Source organism: Dermacentor variabilis, chromosome 7, assembly GCF_050947875.1.
Source record: "Dermacentor variabilis isolate Ectoservices chromosome 7, ASM5094787v1, whole genome shotgun sequence".
Taxonomy (NCBI): Eukaryota; Metazoa; Arthropoda; class Arachnida; order Ixodida; family Ixodidae; genus Dermacentor; species Dermacentor variabilis.
Genome location: NC_134574.1, coordinates 109,720,775 through 109,739,664, shown reverse-complemented (window position 1 = coordinate 109,739,664; position 18,890 = coordinate 109,720,775). Strand labels below are relative to the sequence as shown.

Below are 18,890 nucleotides of genomic sequence, written 5' to 3'. Positions count from 1 at the left end.
ACAGAGGCTGTTGAGGTGAAGGAGAAGCCTTTGCTCGGAACACTTGTCGGCGTTGCATGCTTCACATTCAACGCTTGTGTATTGCCGCTTGTGTATGGAAAGTAGTCACTCATGGATTTATCAGGCGCAGACGAGGTCCAAAAAAGTGTCTGAATAATTGGGCAGGCCGAAAAAATGAGATTTCTACAATACAAAGGCACTGCAGAAAATATTTTTATGGGATTTTGGTCTTTGTTGTGCGTCATTGAAGTACTTGTTCAGAATTTCGTGGCAATCGAGGATGTTGGTGTGTGCAACCTTGACTCCACAACGCTGTCGGTATAGGCTGTGTTCTGCAAATTAAGTTCTGAGCTTTATGTTCGCACACAAGCGTTTGCAGTAGTTGCCGTCTGATCGCTCACGAACCCAAACTCCACTTCATGCATGTTGCCGTGTGGTGCATCTCTCGCCGGATATCCATGCACAGGTACGTGGACATCGTAATTTCCTATAGCATCATAAAATTATCAGTAGTATCAGATCTAGCAGCACTTTTGAGAGATGGAGATCGAGGAATGGGAGTGCCACCTTTAAAACATTTGGGATGCCTTTGGCTTTTTGGAGCTCTGGACGACAATCGGTGTGCTTACGTCAATGATGCAGGAATTTGAGGAAGACGCTCTGGCCTGGGAGGAGAAGCTGAACCGCATCAATGCCCTGTTTGACGTCTGGATCGACGTGCAACGACGCTGGGTCTACCTGGAGGGCATCTTCTCGGGCAGCGCAGACATCCAGACACTGCTGCCCATGGAGACCTCTCGCTTCACAAGGTGTGCCAGTAAAACCATTTCTCAATTGCGATACTTGACGCAAGGCAGAAACATGCTGTGCTGACTGCTTTACTTGTTTATGCCATATTTGCATAAGTGCTATGCATGCGTGTGCTTCTTGTGGCTGAAGAATCCTTAAATATTGTGGCTATTCGATGACCTAACAACACATAATGCAGGTGTAGCTGCAAGCTTATACAATAGGCCGATTTGACTTGGTGCACTTTGGGAACCCCCCAAGATGAAGTGCACATTTGATCGTCTGTGTAGGCGTTTACTGTGATGATTGATTATGCATCATTTCACACTTGATGTTTGAACTGTACGGCCATGCTTTGTCTCGAGGGTTCGATGCAAGCACACTGATGCAGCTATTTGCATCTATAAGGTTGCATGGATGTGCAGTGTGATGGCGAATACGGCCCCTGTTGATTGGATCTTGTCTTCTGTTCTTGGGACATTGTCTCATGCCCTACTTTTATCCCCCCTCCTGCCATGCAGCATCAGCTCGGAGTTTCTGACCCTGATGAAGAAAGTGAGCAAGAGCCCCCTGGTGCTGGACGTGCTCAACATTCAGGGGGTGCAGCGCTCCCTCGAGCGACTCGCCGACCTGCTTGGCAAGATCCAGAAGGCCCTCGGGGAATACCTGGAGCGGGAACGATCATCATTCCCCAGGTAAAAAGAAAAGGGAGGCCGTTGCATTGGCTCTGATAACACTGGCAACTAGCAGTGCATTCTGCTGACAAAATATGGCCGAAATGTTCCCGTTGTGTTATACTTTCTTCATTTGTCATTATTTTATTAGCAACTGTTCTGCCGATTGGGTCTTCCTGGTGTGAACTGTGGTACTATGTGATGCGAAGCAATGACAAAAAGTAAAAGTGGTGGTTAATCACTACAGAATTCAGGTTCTGCTTGGCATCATCTGCTCTAATTCCAATTAACATAGTTATGCAAATTGCAAGGGTGAAGACTTTGGAATGAACAATGTCAAGTTTTGATACATTAATCAATAAATTAATATAATTAGGTGTTGCGTTGGAAATGGTATGTTTGCAACCAAGAACTGGTGGGAACATGTAATCCTGTGTCGCTGACGCGGGGAATTCATTCTGTGTTTAGTTCTGCCATGTTGCAGACAAGTGGTCTGTGTGTTGCACATGGCATTGCAGGCGGGCGTAGCGGTAGGTAAGCTACCATAAACGTCTTAATATTTCTGTACCACAGACCTACGTAGGCACATTCTTCCATCTGTGAGGAATTGAGGGACTTCATTTGGATAAGTGTTCTCAAAAAGGCCACTTGGCGCCATTAAAGGTTGATTCTACATTCAGAATTGTGTGAGCTCGCTGAAACCTTGCACGAACACAATAAATTGTGGTGCTAGGTTAGCCATGTTCACACAATGGTGGCGTTTCGTTGGGTGTTCAGCTTCTCAGTCCGATTCTTGGTGAGGGGCCCAGTCCCCTGTGGAAATCCTGACTCCACCCTGCCCATGCAGATTCTACTTTGTGGGTGACGAGGACTTGCTGGAGATCATCGGCAACAGCAAGAACATCCCGCGGCTGCAGAAGCACTTCAAGAAGATGTTTGCCGGTGTGGCCGCCATCGTCCTCAACGAGGACAACACCCTGGTCACGGGACTGTCCTCCAAGGAGGGAGAAGAGGTGCGTCCTCCTTGCTTTGCGTGTAAAGTTTGCGCCCATCCTATAGTTGGTGGCAACCCTAAGAACGCAATAGGGAGCACACCGCCAATTCTACCAACCAATTGCGTTTGCATATTTCCAGGATGCCGTGGTGGTAATTAACTTCTTTCAGTTCAGTAGGGGTGTGCAAAATTTGAAGCTTTCGAATAACAACTTGAATAGCGTCCTATTCGATTTGGTCTCTGAATTGAATAGTCGCCATCTGTAAACACAAAAATTGTTCGGACACTTTTCGAACATTTCAGACACTTTTCGAACATACAGTAGTTCGACTGTGGTTAAGGGAAGACTTTCCTCGAAAAAACATTTTCTAAATATTTGTACTAGACATTTGAAAATCCATCCACTTAAAGAGCATTACAAGCAGATTTCAAATATGTCATTAGTTTCTGTGTAGTCGCGTAGTTCTCAAATGATCTCCTACGCAATGGCAAACTAGAGCGATTTTGTGGGCACTTTATTGTGTAGTAAATTTTCACAAAAAGCTTTTTGCTATAGTTTATTTAGCTCTTTGTAGACCGCTAAGTGCCCTTATCTATCAAACTGTATCTACAATTACTGCAACTAAAAAAAAAAAAAAGATTAGGACACTATAACAAATTTTTTTTCACAATCACACGAAAATAATCTTGTACATTTATAATTGTTGTACAATAACGAAATTTTGCATACATACTGTTCAAGATATGTACAGTGCTGATATCTACTTGAAGTTGCAATGTTTCCCAGCAGTAGTTGCGAAAGTACAAAGTTATGTTTCAGGGAATCGAGAAAAAAAATTAGTTGAAATGCTGTAACCTTTTTGCATTGTTACAGTAATTGTACACGCTGTTTGGCTAGATATCGGTACTTTGTGATCTACAAAGAGCTAAACAAGCTACAGCACGATGCTTTTTAAGAAAATTTAGTGCATAAAAATGTGCCCACAAAGATGACTATGTTTTGCCATCGTGCATCACATAACTCAAAAACTACAACAGCTACACAAAAAGTAATGACATATTTAAATTTTGCATTAAGAACTCCATAATTGGCTGAATTTAGTAATTAGAATTAGAATTTAGAATCTAGTAGAAGTAATAAAAAAGTCATAAAAAACAAAAGCGTCTCGATCTCAATCGAAGGTTCCTGCCAGCGCCCATGCGTTTCTATGGGCCCAAACTTTAGTTGGTTCGATCCTAAAAGCGACTTTCGTTGGATAATTCGAACTTCACTAGTCAGCGTGCACGTGCCTGACCCCTATTGTGACCCCAATAGAGATTGACCCCAATATTGTGACCCCTTTACTGGCAGCCCCTGTATCGCCAGAGCTTTGGGGACAGTGAGTGCGTTGAATGCAAACCATCTCCCGCCAAAAAGGATTATTGTTGGCCTGCCCTAGAAAGATTTTCAAGCGATAACGGCTGCTCACAATGTCTGATTGCGATGTCTACTCTATTCTAATGCACAAATTTTCTTTTCCCCCAAGAAAGTTGGGTCGCAAGCTGCGTTCGCGGCATTCGTGTGCTTCGCCGCATAACTAACCTAGAGAGCAGACTGTTTCTCATGGAGCTCAATCTGACTGGTTATACAGGGATCATTCACACTCTCCAAAGAGTCCTGTGTATGCAAACAAACTGCTTAATTGTTCCTAATGCTCCATTTGTGCTTCTTAATAAAGAAAGCCTGGTATAATATCCAATGTAATGACAAATTTACTGGTGGCATGAATACTACCGTATTTACACGATTGTAAGTCGACCCCTTTTTTAAAATTTGAAAGTCTGAAGTTGGGGGGTCGACTTACAATCGAAACCAAAACATGGCCCCGCCAAAAAAAAAGCGATACCAACGAGAGCTACAACGTAGTTACAATTTTACGTTTGCTCTATGGTCCTACCCGTATCTTTTCGCTATCCCGCGTGTTTGTTCGCTTTTCGGAAGGGTTTTTCAACATTTTGGAGTCTTACAGTGCATGCAACACTCATGGGGGTGTCGATAGTTGATGGAAGCGCCGCTGTTCCCATTTGCGGCGGCACCCTTAGAACGGCGGTGCTTGCAGGGAGCGTCGGTAGTTCATGGAAGAGCAGACACCGTTCGCGGGTTTCTCTTTCTCTGTTTAAAGGCATTGGCATTGGTTTGACCAACTTTTTGACGCCCTCCACTTGACTGCCGGCTACGTGCTACTTCTATGCTTCCCCAGTCGTCGTGAGTGCTGCAGGCCCACTAATCTTTCGGCACTCGTTCACAGCAGCGTTCAAGAGGGCTGCCATCCTTTACACCGAAGAAACAAATCACTGCGCAGCGGGCCGCAATTTCGATGTTTCTAAACGGGTGTTGCGAGAGTGGCGACTGCAGCGAAGCGAAATTTTCACCCTGTGGCGGCAAGTGAGAAATTTTCCACGTGCTGAAGTCTGGACGCTTTCCGGAGCTGTAGGCTAAGCTTGCGGCAGCGTCACTGAAATGCGTGATCGGTCCCTGCCAGTGAAGTGTGACGTGGTCATGAAACAAGCCCGGGCCTTCGCCTTAATTTTAAGGTTCTGCTCCGCCGTGAGTACGAGTGGCTGGCGGCAGAAGACTGCGAAATTACGCCAACCGGACCTGTCAAAAGAGCCTCCCTGACGGCTGCGTGTGGTTGGGTGCATTTGGCGTGGGCTGCTGTTCTGCAAGATGTCCTGGTGCGGTCGTTTGCCAAATCTGAAATTTCGCTGGACCACGACGCGCTGTGGAACCGCAGCAACGATGACGACGGCAGCACTAGTGAAGACGAGTAGTCCAGTGACCATGTCAGCTACTAATAAATTTTCGTTATCGAATGCGCCCTCGGGTTTCTTTTTTTTTTTTCGGTCAAGCGATATGGGGGGGTCGACTTACATTCGAGTCGACTTACAATCGTGTAAATACGGTAGGATGTGAACCTTGTTTTTCAACTATTGTGAAAATTGCCACTCATTATCCAAAAACTATTCTAAAAGTACAGTAAACCCTTGTTATAGCGAAGTGAATAGGACGGTGAAAAAAATTCAATATAAGCGGTAATTTGATAAAGGTGACTACTCAATAAAAGCCGAGAAAGTAGTGCTGAAATAGCACAACTTTGCAGATGACTAATACGTGTGTCACACAGCACATTTTGGATCCCACACAAAGAAAGTAGTGAGTCTTGGTTTCTGTGACATGGCCTTGGGCACGCGGAAGGCTGCACGGAGTAACATTCAGCTGTTACATTGCGCACTTCTTCCGCAGTGCCATGACTCCATGGTGGCATCACTCGCCACTGATAACACGCGGGTGCAGCAGCATGCAGGAAAAGGGTGCGTTAGACACCACGATGCCAACGGCTTGTGACAGAGAGGGGCGCTCGCTTGATCGGCTTGAAAGGCGACGAGTGCTGTCAGGAGTGTGCGCCCGCTTGTTCGTTGCCATGGCACCGCTCACCGCTTAGAACATGTGGCCGCAGCATGGAGGCGGCACCAAGATGGAGTAGCTGGCGACGGAAAGGGTCGCACGCTGACGTGTCGGCATTAAAGGCACTGAGCGCCACCATGAGAGCGCACAAGCTCCTTGCTAGTTCACTCTAAGTGGAGTGAAGTGGCTCTAAGTGGCTTTTCGGTGTGCTTCGAGTAATCTGGTTTAAAATGCGTGTTTGGATCGAGGCTGGCAGAAGTTTTCAATAATGAAATAATTTAAGTGAAGAGATTTCATTATAAAGGCTTACTGTAAATTTGATATTCAGTCGATTTGGTTTGCTTCTTGCACTATTCGATTCATATTTGATTCAGTCTCAAAAATTACTATTCACACACCCCTAAATATTAGTCTGTCTATGCCGCGTTTTGGAAGGCAGAGTCGCAGAGGGCAGACGCCATGCTGTTGTGGGTGGAGCCTGTTCTGAACTCTTCGTTCTTTGCCACGTTTAGTGCTGCATTCGCGCACATCCTGAATCTGTTCCTTTTGAAAATGGATCATTCGGTTTGGTTTAGAAAGGGACACCGAGAAAGACTAGGACAAAATGACTGTGCGATTGTCTCTACTTGTGTCATTTCTGTGCACCAGAAGTGTGAGCTCCTTTCTTTTGCTCGTGTGCATGCAGATGGTGTTCAGCACACCGGTGTCCATTGCGGAGAACCCCAAGATCAACGAGTGGCTGACCCTGGTGGAGAAGGAGATGCGCGTGACGCTGGCCAAGCGGCTGGCCTCGGCCGTGGCTGAGAGCGCGCCCTTCAAGCAGGGCACCATCAAGCAGGAGGAGTACATGGCCTGGACCGACCGATACCAGGTGAGGAAATTGAGGCTCGGGTTGGAAGTGGCACAAATAACACAGGGGAATGCGGTGGACGCAATGCATAACTGCTCTATAAACAGCGGGCAAAAAAAAAACAAGGGGGGGCGGGCTGTCTTAATGTTAGAGCCAATGGTTCAGCAAGGGAGCTTGTTTTCTTCAGAACTGCTTCCTTTAATGGCCTTTGTTGCTGGCAGTTTAAACTAAACTGAATTGTGCAACATATCTATGGGAATGTCGAGAATTTGTTTACTAGATCAAAAAAGGAGTAATTGGGAGATAACAGTACAATAAAGATAGCATAATGATAAGGACCATTTGTAGGTTTCACATGTGTCGTTTACTTCTAATCAGATCACCTTTTTTCGTTACCAACTACATTGTGAACTGGGACCTTCTTTTGAAATTAACAGAACAGTGTAGCAGACCTTCTGTTAAAAAGTTGACAAAACCCTGTTAACACAAAGCTGTAAAAAGCAGAACGAGTGTTGAGATAAGGGAAGTTTCAAGATAAGCGAAATCTGGAACATAGAAGCCCTCTGGCCGAGCATAGACCACACAGTCTTTCCAAAGTGGCACCAGTAATATTCTTGATCGCTTTCGCATGCCTCGGCACACCAGACACATCAGCACATGTGGGCAACAGTGCTACTGGTATTATGCTAGAACAGTGTGCTTGGCACCGAGTCAAACCGCTTCACTTTCATTTAATATTTGAAGCCAGCCATCCAAAGAATTGACAACTGGTTCAAGACATCCAAAAAGCTGACGCTGCTAATTTCTGCGTCGTGGTGAGCTCCAGACAATGCACATGCGTATTGTTTCGTGTGTTTTAGTGTCGTCCTAAAATTCGACGCAAATATCTAGGAGTGTTGGAAACCAGCCCGAACCAATGCTTTGCCAAGTTGTCACGGCAGGCAATCGACGTCTCGGTTCACACAGCACACTCCTTGCGTTTCGGCCTCGTGCGGCACCCTGAATGCGGTCGCTCTCTCTCGGTCTCCTGCACAGAGCCAGATAGTGGTGCTGGCGGCGCAAATCTCCTGGTCGGAGGACGTGGAGGCCGCCCTGCAGACGATGGAGAAGGCCGGTACGGAAGCCAGCAGCCAGCCCCTGGAGGCCGTGCTGCAGTCCGTGGAGCAGACACTCAACGTGCTCGCCGACTCCGTCCTCCAGGAGCAGCCGCCCCTCCGGCGAAAGAAGCTCGAGCACCTGGTAAGTTCATGGGAGATGTTGGGAGGAGTAGAGTGGTGGTGGCATAAGCGGACCGAGATCTCTGAGGCGAGGCAAGGCACGGTTCTCGGAGGCCGCACACGCAGTTGGCTGTGGTTGCCAGGTGAAGGACCAGGTGGCGCTAGTGCAGCACCAAGAAAGAAAGGAAGGCACGGGTGGCATGCAGGTGTCTTGCGTGTGGTGTGCGAGGATGTACAGCATGGGGACAACGTTGGGGAAGAGTCGCGAAGTGCGGTAATAATGTGAATGTTTGCAACAAATGTGTCGGCCTGTCGTCATTTGTAACTGTGTTATGCTTTTATTAATATCTGAGCTTGAGCTCGTTGGCATGGCTTCACAGTGAAAAAGAGTGCAAAGAATGGAACTAGAACGAGCAGATATTCGCTCTCGCCATTCATTGCAAAGGATTGTCACGGTGACGTCAAATGGGATAGTGTCTGCAAATAGAAGTCATTGGTGCAGGCATGTGGAGTCGTGAATACCATAATTGATGGAACACACCAGTGATTAATTGCAAGTTCCTGGCATCATTAAAGCTGAATAGTTCAAGAAATGGCGAACACCCTTGATTTGTAGTTTTCATTATCTATACCACGTACGTATTGTTTAAGGCGAGCTTGGAACAAAATTGTAAATTGCTGCAGGAACAAAATCTCGGTGGCACCATTAACAGCGGAAGCTCCTGCCCTGCCAGACTATGAGCTGTGCATAAGGTTACCATAGAATCAGCATAATTCATTGTCACAAATCATAGCAAAAAGCTGTATAAAGCAAGTTGTTTCAAAATCAAAGGGGGAGAACAGCTACTACCAAGGGGTTACTTTGGTTGCCCCTCTTAATTGTATCTTATTATTGGAATTTTGATCATTGGAATTTGTTACCTGGTACAACTCGGTCAGTGTTAGAATTCCTACTTACTCTAGCATAGTATTCAATTTATAACTAGACACCTAGCTTGTATGATGTTCTTGCCCAAGTTTGTTTCTTTTCCTTGAATTTATATTTTGTAATGAACTGGTACATATATACTGGGTGGTTTCAGTTGCTTTTTCATCATTCGAATTAAGTCTTCTCTTTCTCTCTTGTCCGCTCCTGGTATAGCCCAGCAGAACTCCAATATGTATAAACAACATAAATGATGATTATAAAGATGTTTGTAGTAGTTGGCCCGAAGGCCTATTATGTAGATTAAAAAGGTTGGGGGAGGGGTTACTTAGGGACGTCAAGAGCTGCTTGGCTAAACCCAAGAGTAGGTCCAGAATAACCCTGTCAGAGTGTGGCAATGCAATCGCCAGCCTAAATTCCTCGTATGACGACATCACCCTGCCCTCGCGTGGCAGCCCGTGGTGGTGGCATTCCTAAAAGATACGGGCTGCAGAGATGGTCTCTTGGCCAGGCCACAGTAATAAGTAAATGTCAGCTTCTCCAAAAACTAGCTGTTTACGTAGGTCTTCCTGGCTACGCCATGCCAAACTTCTGTCATTCCTCTGTTCCCCCTCGTGCGCAGATCACAGAGTTCGTGCACAAGCGTGACGTCACTCGCTCGCTGCTGAAGAGCGGCGTCAAGGGACCCCGGGACTTCCAGTGGCTGAGCCAGATGCGCTTCTACTTCGACCCGCGGCAGCCCGAGGTGCTGCGGCAGCTCTCGATCCACATGGCCAACGCCCGGTTCAGCTACGGCTTTGAGTACCTGGGCGTACAGGACAAACTTGTGCAGACGCCCCTGACGGACCGCTGCTACCTGACCATGACCCAGGCCCTGGAGGCACGTCTCGGAGGATCACCCTTCGGTGAGAGAGATGTGCTTGCACATTAGAGGGACACTCAGTTGAGCTGTTTTAGCGAGTTAACCTGCTACAGTTGCAAAACACTCACTCTTACTTACCATGAGAAGACCCTTGGCAAGCAAGGAACGATTCAAAAACGACGTGAAGGGTGGCAACGCTACCTCGGAACTTTGCATCAGCTCACCCGGATGTCATAGATTTTGACAGCGTCTGCTCTGGCATAGTTAACTTTTTGTTGGCAAAGCTGGACTACAGTGTGTTCTAAAAGAGTCAAAGACTGCACTTGGCAAGTTTCAAGAACTTTTACTTAGGCCCAACAGTGCAAATATGAAAAGGACGCGTTGAAATTCATGAGGTCACACTGAAGTAGCCGTGCTGACGTTTTTCAAAAATTAAAGAACTTGTTTTAATTTACTCTTCTGGTAATAAACTTATTGTAAAATTAACAAAAAGGGATCTGTCAGTCTAAACAAATTTTGTGTTTTTCCTTAGTCTGTGTTTAACCATAGCCATGTTTAGTCATTGGGTGTTTTCTTACGAGCAGTTGTCTCGGTTGTGCCCTCGCAGGACCGGCTGGCACTGGAAAGACAGAGTCAGTGAAGGCCCTTGGACATCAGCTGGGCCGGTTCGTGCTAGTCTTCAACTGTGACGAGACCTTTGACTTCCAGGTGAAGTGGTCACTGTCATGCCTATGCTTTGCTTTTAGCCTTTGTCATGCAATGGGTATTGCCACGTCATCCCAGTATGGCATCTCTTGAAACGTTGCTGTTAATCTGTAGCACTTGTGGGCTAGTGCATTTTAAGACAGAAACCACAAAGTGCGAAGCGGTGATAAGTGAGAAACGGTGTGTATAATGGGCCTATAGACTTTTCACATGGTTTTTCCTTTTTTCATTCTGAACTGCTTTGCAAGACTAAAAAAAATGGCGATATGTCAAGCTTTCTGTTCGTTGATTTAGCTTTCTTTTGACAGCAACTAGTAGACTTGAAGCGAAAAGTAATAGCAGAGAGCAAAGTACAGACAGACACGGACAAGGGCTAACTGGCAGAAATCTCACCTTGCATTACTACATCATCTTGCCATTGAACAACCGTAGACAAGTATAAGCGCAGAAGCTCCAAGAACCCACTCGAATACTTTAGTCTTGCCTTGAAACCAAGAAGCACCAAATTTATCTATTTGGTCTTTCACAAGAGAAATGTGCACACCTTCTTTTGTGCTTCAAGTCTACTGCTGATGGAATACCTACTGGCTCACTCTCAAGTCTTGCTTGATAACCTCGCTGGCAGCCAGAAAGCAAAGTACACTTCACGGGCACCTTTCCGAGTCTTACCACTCTCTGCGCTTTCCTCTTTTCCACGCGCGCAGGCCATGGGCCGCATTTTCGTGGGCCTGTGCCAAGTGGGTGCGTGGGGCTGCTTCGACGAGTTCAACCGGCTCGAGGAGCGAATGCTCTCGGCCGTTTCGCAGCAGATCCAGATGATCCAGGAGACCCTGCGCAGCCGTGAGGGAGGAAGGGGTAAGCGCTGCTTATATGTACCCCTGTGTTTTTTTAAGCCAGTCCGTGTTGGGTTAGGTTAAGCATGCTGGCATCCTAACTGGCCAGTTAGATTGCTAAAGCACCGTGACGCCAGTGTATACACTGCTGTGTTGGAACGCGCATCGAGCTGGCCGGCATGTATGCCTAAATGCCAGCGGAGGACCGGGCAGTAACATAGAAAAGCAGACGGCAGGCGGGGAAGAACAATAAGGCTTTATTCTGGTACTTTCTATACATATTCTTTGCTTCGCTGGCCTCACACCAAGGGCTAGAAGGATTTCTCCAACAACTTTGTCCAGCAGCACGAAGGCACAGAAGGAAGTTTTCAGGTCATTAGGTGAGATGATGATGGTGTGGCTACTTTCTGATTTGCGCAGAAGCGATGAACATCCATCACGCACTGTGTGAAACCAAGCAAGAGTACCACCTGAACACAGCTTTCTGTTAAGTTCAGCTAAATAAATTCTATATACGTATATCATTTTCCCCCGTTTTAAGTCTACTTCATTTACCGTTTTGAAGTAAGATATTTGGATGCACCTGGTCATGTTTCCAATCATTCTTCTGATAAGACAAACAAATTGTCATGATGTCTTCGATGTAAAGGGAGTCTATTGATTATGAAATTATTGTCGGCACTGTTTTCAGAGGTGCTGTCAAACAAGAGATTGAATCTGAATGGGAGTACAGTCGCCGACCGATTTTCCGGACTCCAAAAATTCGGACATGCCCGATTATTCGGTCAGCTTCGCGGCACCGCCATTCTCCCCATAGACCATAATGTATAACAACTGCCGAAAGTTCGGACACCTTGCAACCTCTCGTCTGATTTTTCGGACACTCCTTTAGCCAACTCGGTCGAGAGCACCATGCACCGACTCTGACCGGTGCATGGTTCGACTTGCTGAACGCCATTTTTGTTTTGAACGGAGCTTCCTTGCTGCCCCACGAAGTGGCGCTACTGGAAATCCCCGCTCATCATCATCGTTTCTGCCTGGTTAGATAGAGCGGCTCTGCAGCAGTTCCGGTTTCAGCTTAGTAAGCCATGTCAAGACAATCCAGCAGCTGATTTGTTTCTTCGCGGAAGAGGTATTGACGCTGCGAGCAGGCCGCGTTTTTCGTTTGTGCGACTGGTGTCGGCACGGTGGTGTTTGCTTTGTGTGCTGCGTCGAGGTTTCGGTGATCCAACGCGGCATACGTAAACATCGCGTCAAGGGTCTAACGGCGCCGACAGTGCCCGCGCAGACTGCGCTGGGGAATGCCGGCAAGCGGGTGCCGGGAGGATTTGTCGCCTTCTGATGTGCTCCCTACTGACGCGGAAAATGTTCTGCCGAGACCTGCGCAGTGGTGGCATTGCGATTCCGGACACCGTCTCACTTGACAGTTTCATAGGTGCTGACACTGCTGTATTGACATGCGCAGAACTCGACGACGGCAAGATCATTCGTCAGGTTTCTGCTGCACCGCCGGACGATGACTGAGTCGGAAGATGACGCACCATGTGCTGCGCTGCCGTCGCATGCGGAGCGTGTACAAGCAGTGACTGTACTTTCAGCCGCCAATAGTGACCGTACGACCCTCTCCGAGATTCAGGCTTATCTGATTGCGCGTAAACGGAACAGCGTGCAACGGCGCATTCACGATTTCTTCCAAGCCTACTGCCGAGCCCGAATAAGTGCGTGGAAATAAAGGATTTCATTTTTTTTTTCTTCATCTGCTTTTTCGGACACCTGTTTATTCGGACATTTTCGCAGTCCCCGTGAGGTCCGAATAAACGGTCGGCGACTGTACATGCCATGGAGGGAAAATGAGTTTTGCTCGCTGCACCTGATTCGAACTGCGGCCGTTTGCTATCAGCGACAGCAGATCGCCACTCTGCTTCAAGAACGCAAAAGGCCTCTCGCTCCAATATACATGCCACAAGAAAGCTTGGATGACATCCACTCTTTAGTCTGAGCGGCTTGAGGCATGGTAGGCCGAATTTAAGATGCTGTGCCGCCGAGCTTGTCTTGTAGGCAAAGGCTTTCTGTAAACGGCATTTTAGGATTCAGCGAGCTGCCTAAACGAATCCGACTCCAACCGTCACTTGGACGGATCTTTACATTACAGTATGAGTTGCAGTTCCCACTTTTCACAATCTTGGGAAACTGTCCGCAACTTGCCGAGATTTCAAACTTCGGACAGGCACATTTTGTTACTAAATGACAATATTTTGTGATTGCGTTCGAGTTTGATATATGTCCATGATCGACGGCAGTCAAATTAGGCCTGGAGAAAATGTTTGTGCGAGGATTGCCGTCCCTACATTCCCGATTCTTTCTGCAGGCACTGAGCTGCTGTCTGTGGAGCTGATTGGGAAACAGGTGCGGGTGAACCCGGACATGGCCATCTTCATCACGATGAACCCCGGCTATGCGGGCCGCTCCAACCTTCCCGACAACCTGAAGAAGCTGTTCCGCTCGTTGGCCATGACCAGCCCCGACCGGCAGCTTATTGCCCAGGTCATGCTCTTCTCTCAGGGCTTCCGCACGGCCGAGAAGCTCGCCTCCAAGATTGTGCCCTTCTTCAAGTGAGCTGGCTTTCTCATTGGTCTTTGCATTAGTAAGTTTAACTCGCTAGCAGGCACTCTTGTCATGTTCTGAACCGATCTAGATAAATGAACGCAGCAGTTCCATTGTTGCCTGCTTACTGTCGTCTGTTCGTAATGTGTAAATTGTCCCGATCGATTATTCATGTGTTTAGCTAACCAGGGGCTCAAATTTGTTGCATACTATCGCAGGCTGTGCAATGAGCAGCTGTCCAACCAGTCGCACTACGACTTTGGCCTCCGAGCATTGAAGAGCGTGCTCGTGAGTGCGGGCAACATCAAGCGTGACCGCATCCAGCGCATCCGCGACGAGTTGCGTGAGAAGGGCGAGGGAGCCATTGAGGAGAATTCCATCGCCGAACACCTGCCCGAACAAGAGGTTTGCACTGTCACTCAGGCATCTGAATGAGAACTTAGATCCAGCCAGATAACCTGTACGTTTTTAGAAATTAGTCTTTGTTTGGTGCATTATTTAGAAGACACATCTGTTGCTTACTCGTGGCTGTTAAGATGCTTGCTGGGAGCATTGCAGCAGCTTGAGATTTCCTACTGTTCCATGTGGAACAAAGCAGTGGCATGTTGCGTTTTTGTTTTGCGCACGTAGCCGTAAATGAAAGCTCAGCGGTCCAGCCCACTGAGGTTTTCGTCAGGTTTCGAACGCTTCAAGGCCCTTGGACAATGAAAGTCAGGGAAGCTGTGTGCAGGCGATTGTGTGCAAGCAAAGACTTGGTTCAAACTTGGCAAACATCTTTACCACCCTTGCCTTTTTTTTTGCATGTGAAAGCAGCAGCAGAAGTAAACGAAGAGGGGATGGGAGTCAGTTATTTGCGCAGATGTTGTGACGTACAGTTTGAGCCCATTCCACAATGTGGTAGCAGGGTTGCTCCGACTCGTGCCCAACCACGCCCTGGTGTTGCAGATCCTGATCCAGAGCGTGTGCGAGACCATGGTGCCCAAGCTGGTGGCCGAGGACATCCCGCTGCTCTTCTCGCTGCTGTCTGATGTGTTCCCTGGCGTGTCGTACACTCGGGCCGAGATGCGCTCCCTCAAGGAGCACATCGTCAAGGTCTGCCAGGAGATGTTCCTGGTGGCCGGCGAGGGCGAGGAGCAGGGTGGGGCCTGGATGGAGAAGGTAATCGCAGGTTTCCCGCTTGAGTTGACAGTGCATGTACATGCGTCATTGGATGTATCTGGGCCGGGTTGTACACAGCGACATTAAAAAACAAGCACAAATAAGTGGTCATGCATGTCTGAAAACTGTCCAGAATAAGCGCACCACAGTGTAACCCTTCGACACATTTCAAAGTCTCTCATTTCCCCTGGATGCTACATTGTGCTTGCATTGTTCAGGTGAAAATTTTATGCAGCATTGCTCTGCAAATTTCGTGCATCTGACGCATCTTCTATGAGGTGGTGATGTGAATTGAGTGTCATTCAGCAGTAGCTTGATGGGGATAGTTCCCATGTTAGGTTTGTGATGAACCAGATAAGGCCAGAAACATAGGTTTGTGTGCTGTCGCCTCATCTGAACTTCTCATTCGGACGGTTTTCACACATGCCGGCGCAGAAGGAAAACTGTGGAGCCGAACGTCTGTCAGCACAAGAAGTACTGTTAGTAGCAGAACTGATAGTTGGGCGACTTGGTAAGTATTCGTGGTGAAATTTCACCTTGAATACTGTTAGTACTTTGTGTTGCAGGGCGTCAGTGATAAACATTACTGACAGAGATGCGTGCCTATGTGCAGCTGTCATAACTAGACACCGTGATCACATGGCAGACTGATTCAGTGTCCGTTTGACTCTCAAAGCATCACGGTCACAATGGATGCAAGCTGACCCACATTTCACGTCATGGCCCGCAGGTTCTGCAGCTGTACCAGATCTCCCAGCTGAACCACGGCCTGATGATGGTCGGCCCCAGCGGCAGCGGCAAGTCGACCGCCTGGAAGGTGCTGCTCAAGGCCCTCGAGCGCCTTGAGGGCATAGAGGGGGTGGCGCACGTCATCGACCCCAAGGTAATCGGCTCGCTTCTTCAACCAGTTTTATTTGTGGCAAGGTTTCTCGCTTGTCTGTGCTGACTTGTGAGCATTGTTGCTTTCGATGAAGCTGCTTACCAGGTGTGAACACGCAGCCACAACTTTGCCTGTGGAGTTCGCAGAAATTAATGAGGTGGAGGAAGTCTCGTGAAAGGGTTTGATTGTTCCGGACAGTTTGTGTCGTATTCCTGTGGCCTTGAGTTGCAGCCGTCTGCTAGCCTCCTAGTTAGTGCAGTTGGTAGTAAAGCCCCTCCATACACGTTTCCGCTGACCAGGTTAAGTACCGCCAACCTGCCGTCCTCCTCCACGATCCTCTCCCACTCACCCCCTTAGCTTCCGGCGTCAAGCGGAACTTACGTAGCTGCAGCTTCGTGTTCCGAGTGGAAGTGACGCTATGTTTTTCAGCGTTGTTTACTTTCGCATCGATGGAGAGGCTTTAATTGCACCAGCTGCGGTTGAAACTGTGAATGCGATTCCATCCAAGAACCACCGCCTATTGTAACCAGCGATCTGCTCGTGTTCGCTGCTTCGCGTCAACCTGCGACCAGTTGTGGCATGAGCGACAACATACAGTGGAATGTAGTGCCTGGGTGCTTGGAGACCACTGCCGTTTTCCGTGCATTCGGAAAACAGCGACCGCGAACTACTACTTCAGTGGAATACAACAGCTTGTCCCCTTTGCATTCTTCTTATGGTGACTGCCATAGCTCTGCTAAGCACGCGCTGGCATCTCACCGTCGTCTAACAGCAGTCAAAGCAGAAATTCCCGCAGCGCAACTCCAGGAAGCGGAAATGCCGGAACCGGAAATTTTTTAATCAGAAATGCCGGAACCGGATTTGGTGTGAGGGGAAAAGGCGGCGCACAACCAAGGTTGCTGCTACTTAAGAAAGCCGCGGTGGCACGTAAATAGAGGGGCTTTAATTGGTAGAGCGTCTGCCTTCACCAGTGGTGACAGGCATGATCCTCGGACAAGGACAAATTTTTTTTCTTCAGCTGTGGAGCTTATCTTCTGAGGAACTTGTCGTTTGGGCTTCCTTTGTACTTTCGGCTACTTTCAGGAGGGTTTCAGATTTCTATTTTTCATTCTTTTTTTTTAATTTCGTTGATAAGGAAAAAAAGACGGCGAACCTGTTTTATTAGTGCCAGCTTTTGTTTTTACAGCCTCTTGTGGTCTGTTGAGAACCATTGTTTAAACTTGGGAGGAATCCCATGTGCTATTTTGCATCTCTGGTTCAGCTTGTCTTCGGCACTGCTTCACGCCAACTTGCACATCTATGATTTGCAGGCCATCTCCAAGGAGGCACTCTACGGTGTACTTGACCCGAACACTCGCGAGTGGACTGATGGGCTCTTCACACACATCCTGAGAAAGTGAGTGGTACTTTTAGTTTTGTTGCCATCACTAGTTTGCATATTAAGCGTATGCAGTCTTCTGAAGTGTGCAAGGCAGCCCTTTTGCGCACGGCTTTGTCAAATTGAGGCACATAATTCCCTGCATGATGTCAGCCTGTAGTTTAACGCTTCAGAGCATCGTTGTCTCTCGCTCTGAAACTTGTATTGCAGTTGCCCACTGGCTGAAGCGTGCTTCTGTCGAGCACAAGCTAGGGCACTCTGCAAGCTGTTTGGTGGTTGTATATTGAAGTTCGTGAATGTGATGCAAACATGTTGGGATTTTAACTTTTAGGACCTCGTTGCACATGCAGATATGCCAGCTTTTTAAAAATTTATTGAGAACGACCCAATGTTTGTTTAGAATGAAGAATCGTCCTGGCCTAATGGCCGATGAAAAGGAATGTTTGAGCTCCTCTTTTTCTGGGTGTGATAAACACAATGTGAGCAATTAGAAGAGGGGCTACAACAGCCTTTCCTCTTCTACTCAGGATTATTGACAATGTGAGGGGAGAGATCAACAAGCGCCAGTGGATCATCTTCGACGGTGACGTTGACCCCGAGTGGGTTGAGAACCTGAACAGTGTGCTGGATGACAACAAGCTGCTGACGCTGCCCAACGGAGAGCGACTCAGCCTGCCACCCAACGTGAGTGTCTCGCAGTGCGCGTTTGGTTGCACGATAGCTGCAAGTGATGTATACCAAACATTTCAACAGAGGCTGAGCAATTCCTAAAGACAAAGCTGTGGACGTAAGGAAGTAAATTTGATTTTTCAGCAACTGAATATTTCTGTTGGTGGATGCCAGAAATTACTGGTTAGTCACTTGAGCAATGGCCTACAATGAAGCAGCTTTGAAGGTGGAGGCATTCATTTCTTATTAAACCTGCTCCTTGATTGTAGAGACAGCCTCGTAATACCTGTTGCCTGTTCTAGGCACTGTGTTGAGCTCAGGTTTGTTTGAGGCTTTGTAGTTTGCATCAAAGGAGTTAGTGCACATTCTGCTTTACTGCCGAGTTTTCGGGCCATCGCTTGCTACACCTAATGTGGCTGCCTAAGTGGCCAATCAAAGTTCGCCAGAGCACTCCTCAATTTTGCATAGTCTCGGAAGCCACAGAGTCCTCTGAGCATCGGTTCGACTCCAGCTTCCACAGACCGGTGACCTTCCACTTCTCCTCCTCCTCGCGCAGGTGCGGGTGATGTTTGAGGTGCAAGACCTGCGTTTCGCGACGCTGGCCACCGTCTCCCGGTGCGGCATGATCTGGTTCAGTGAGGACGTGCTGGGCACCGAGATGATCTTTGAGCACTTCCTGCTGCGGCTGCGACACATTCCCCTGGAGGAGGCCGATGACGAGCACACGGCCTACCGCAGCGGCGGCAAGAAGGACTCGACCAAGGAGGACGCCCTGTCGCCCACACTGCAGGTGAGGGCTGCTGCACAAGTGGCTGCAGAATGGTGCTTCAGTTAGGCTGCCGTTCTTTGATGAGGAAGGATTAGTTTGAGAGAAGTCTTCTACCTGCGCCACTTGGCCCCAAAAAAA

General features: G+C 47.9%; 1 protein-coding gene across 2 annotated transcripts in view; it reads left to right on the top strand.

Moving 5' to 3' along the window:
• Dhc64C (dynein heavy chain, cytoplasmic) overlaps positions 1–18,890 on the top strand; it is a 111,745-nt gene that overhangs the window by 38,910 nt on the left and 53,945 nt on the right. For both annotated transcript variants that reach the window (XM_075698995.1, XM_075698994.1), the window contains 15 exons: positions 643–809; positions 1,311–1,484; positions 2,311–2,476; positions 6,588–6,773; positions 7,788–7,991; positions 9,517–9,799; positions 10,364–10,464; positions 11,166–11,316; positions 13,663–13,906; positions 14,117–14,303; positions 14,844–15,056; positions 15,787–15,939; positions 17,247–17,332; positions 17,842–17,998; positions 18,540–18,773. In XM_075698995.1, coding sequence (XP_075555110.1) covers positions 643–809; positions 1,311–1,484; positions 2,311–2,476; positions 6,588–6,773; positions 7,788–7,991; positions 9,517–9,799; positions 10,364–10,464; positions 11,166–11,316; positions 13,663–13,906; positions 14,117–14,303; positions 14,844–15,056; positions 15,787–15,939; positions 17,247–17,332; positions 17,842–17,998; positions 18,540–18,773 — 2,706 coding nt within the window. The remainder of the gene's footprint in view (positions 1–642; positions 810–1,310; positions 1,485–2,310; positions 2,477–6,587; positions 6,774–7,787; positions 7,992–9,516; positions 9,800–10,363; positions 10,465–11,165; positions 11,317–13,662; positions 13,907–14,116; positions 14,304–14,843; positions 15,057–15,786; positions 15,940–17,246; positions 17,333–17,841; positions 17,999–18,539; positions 18,774–18,890) is intronic.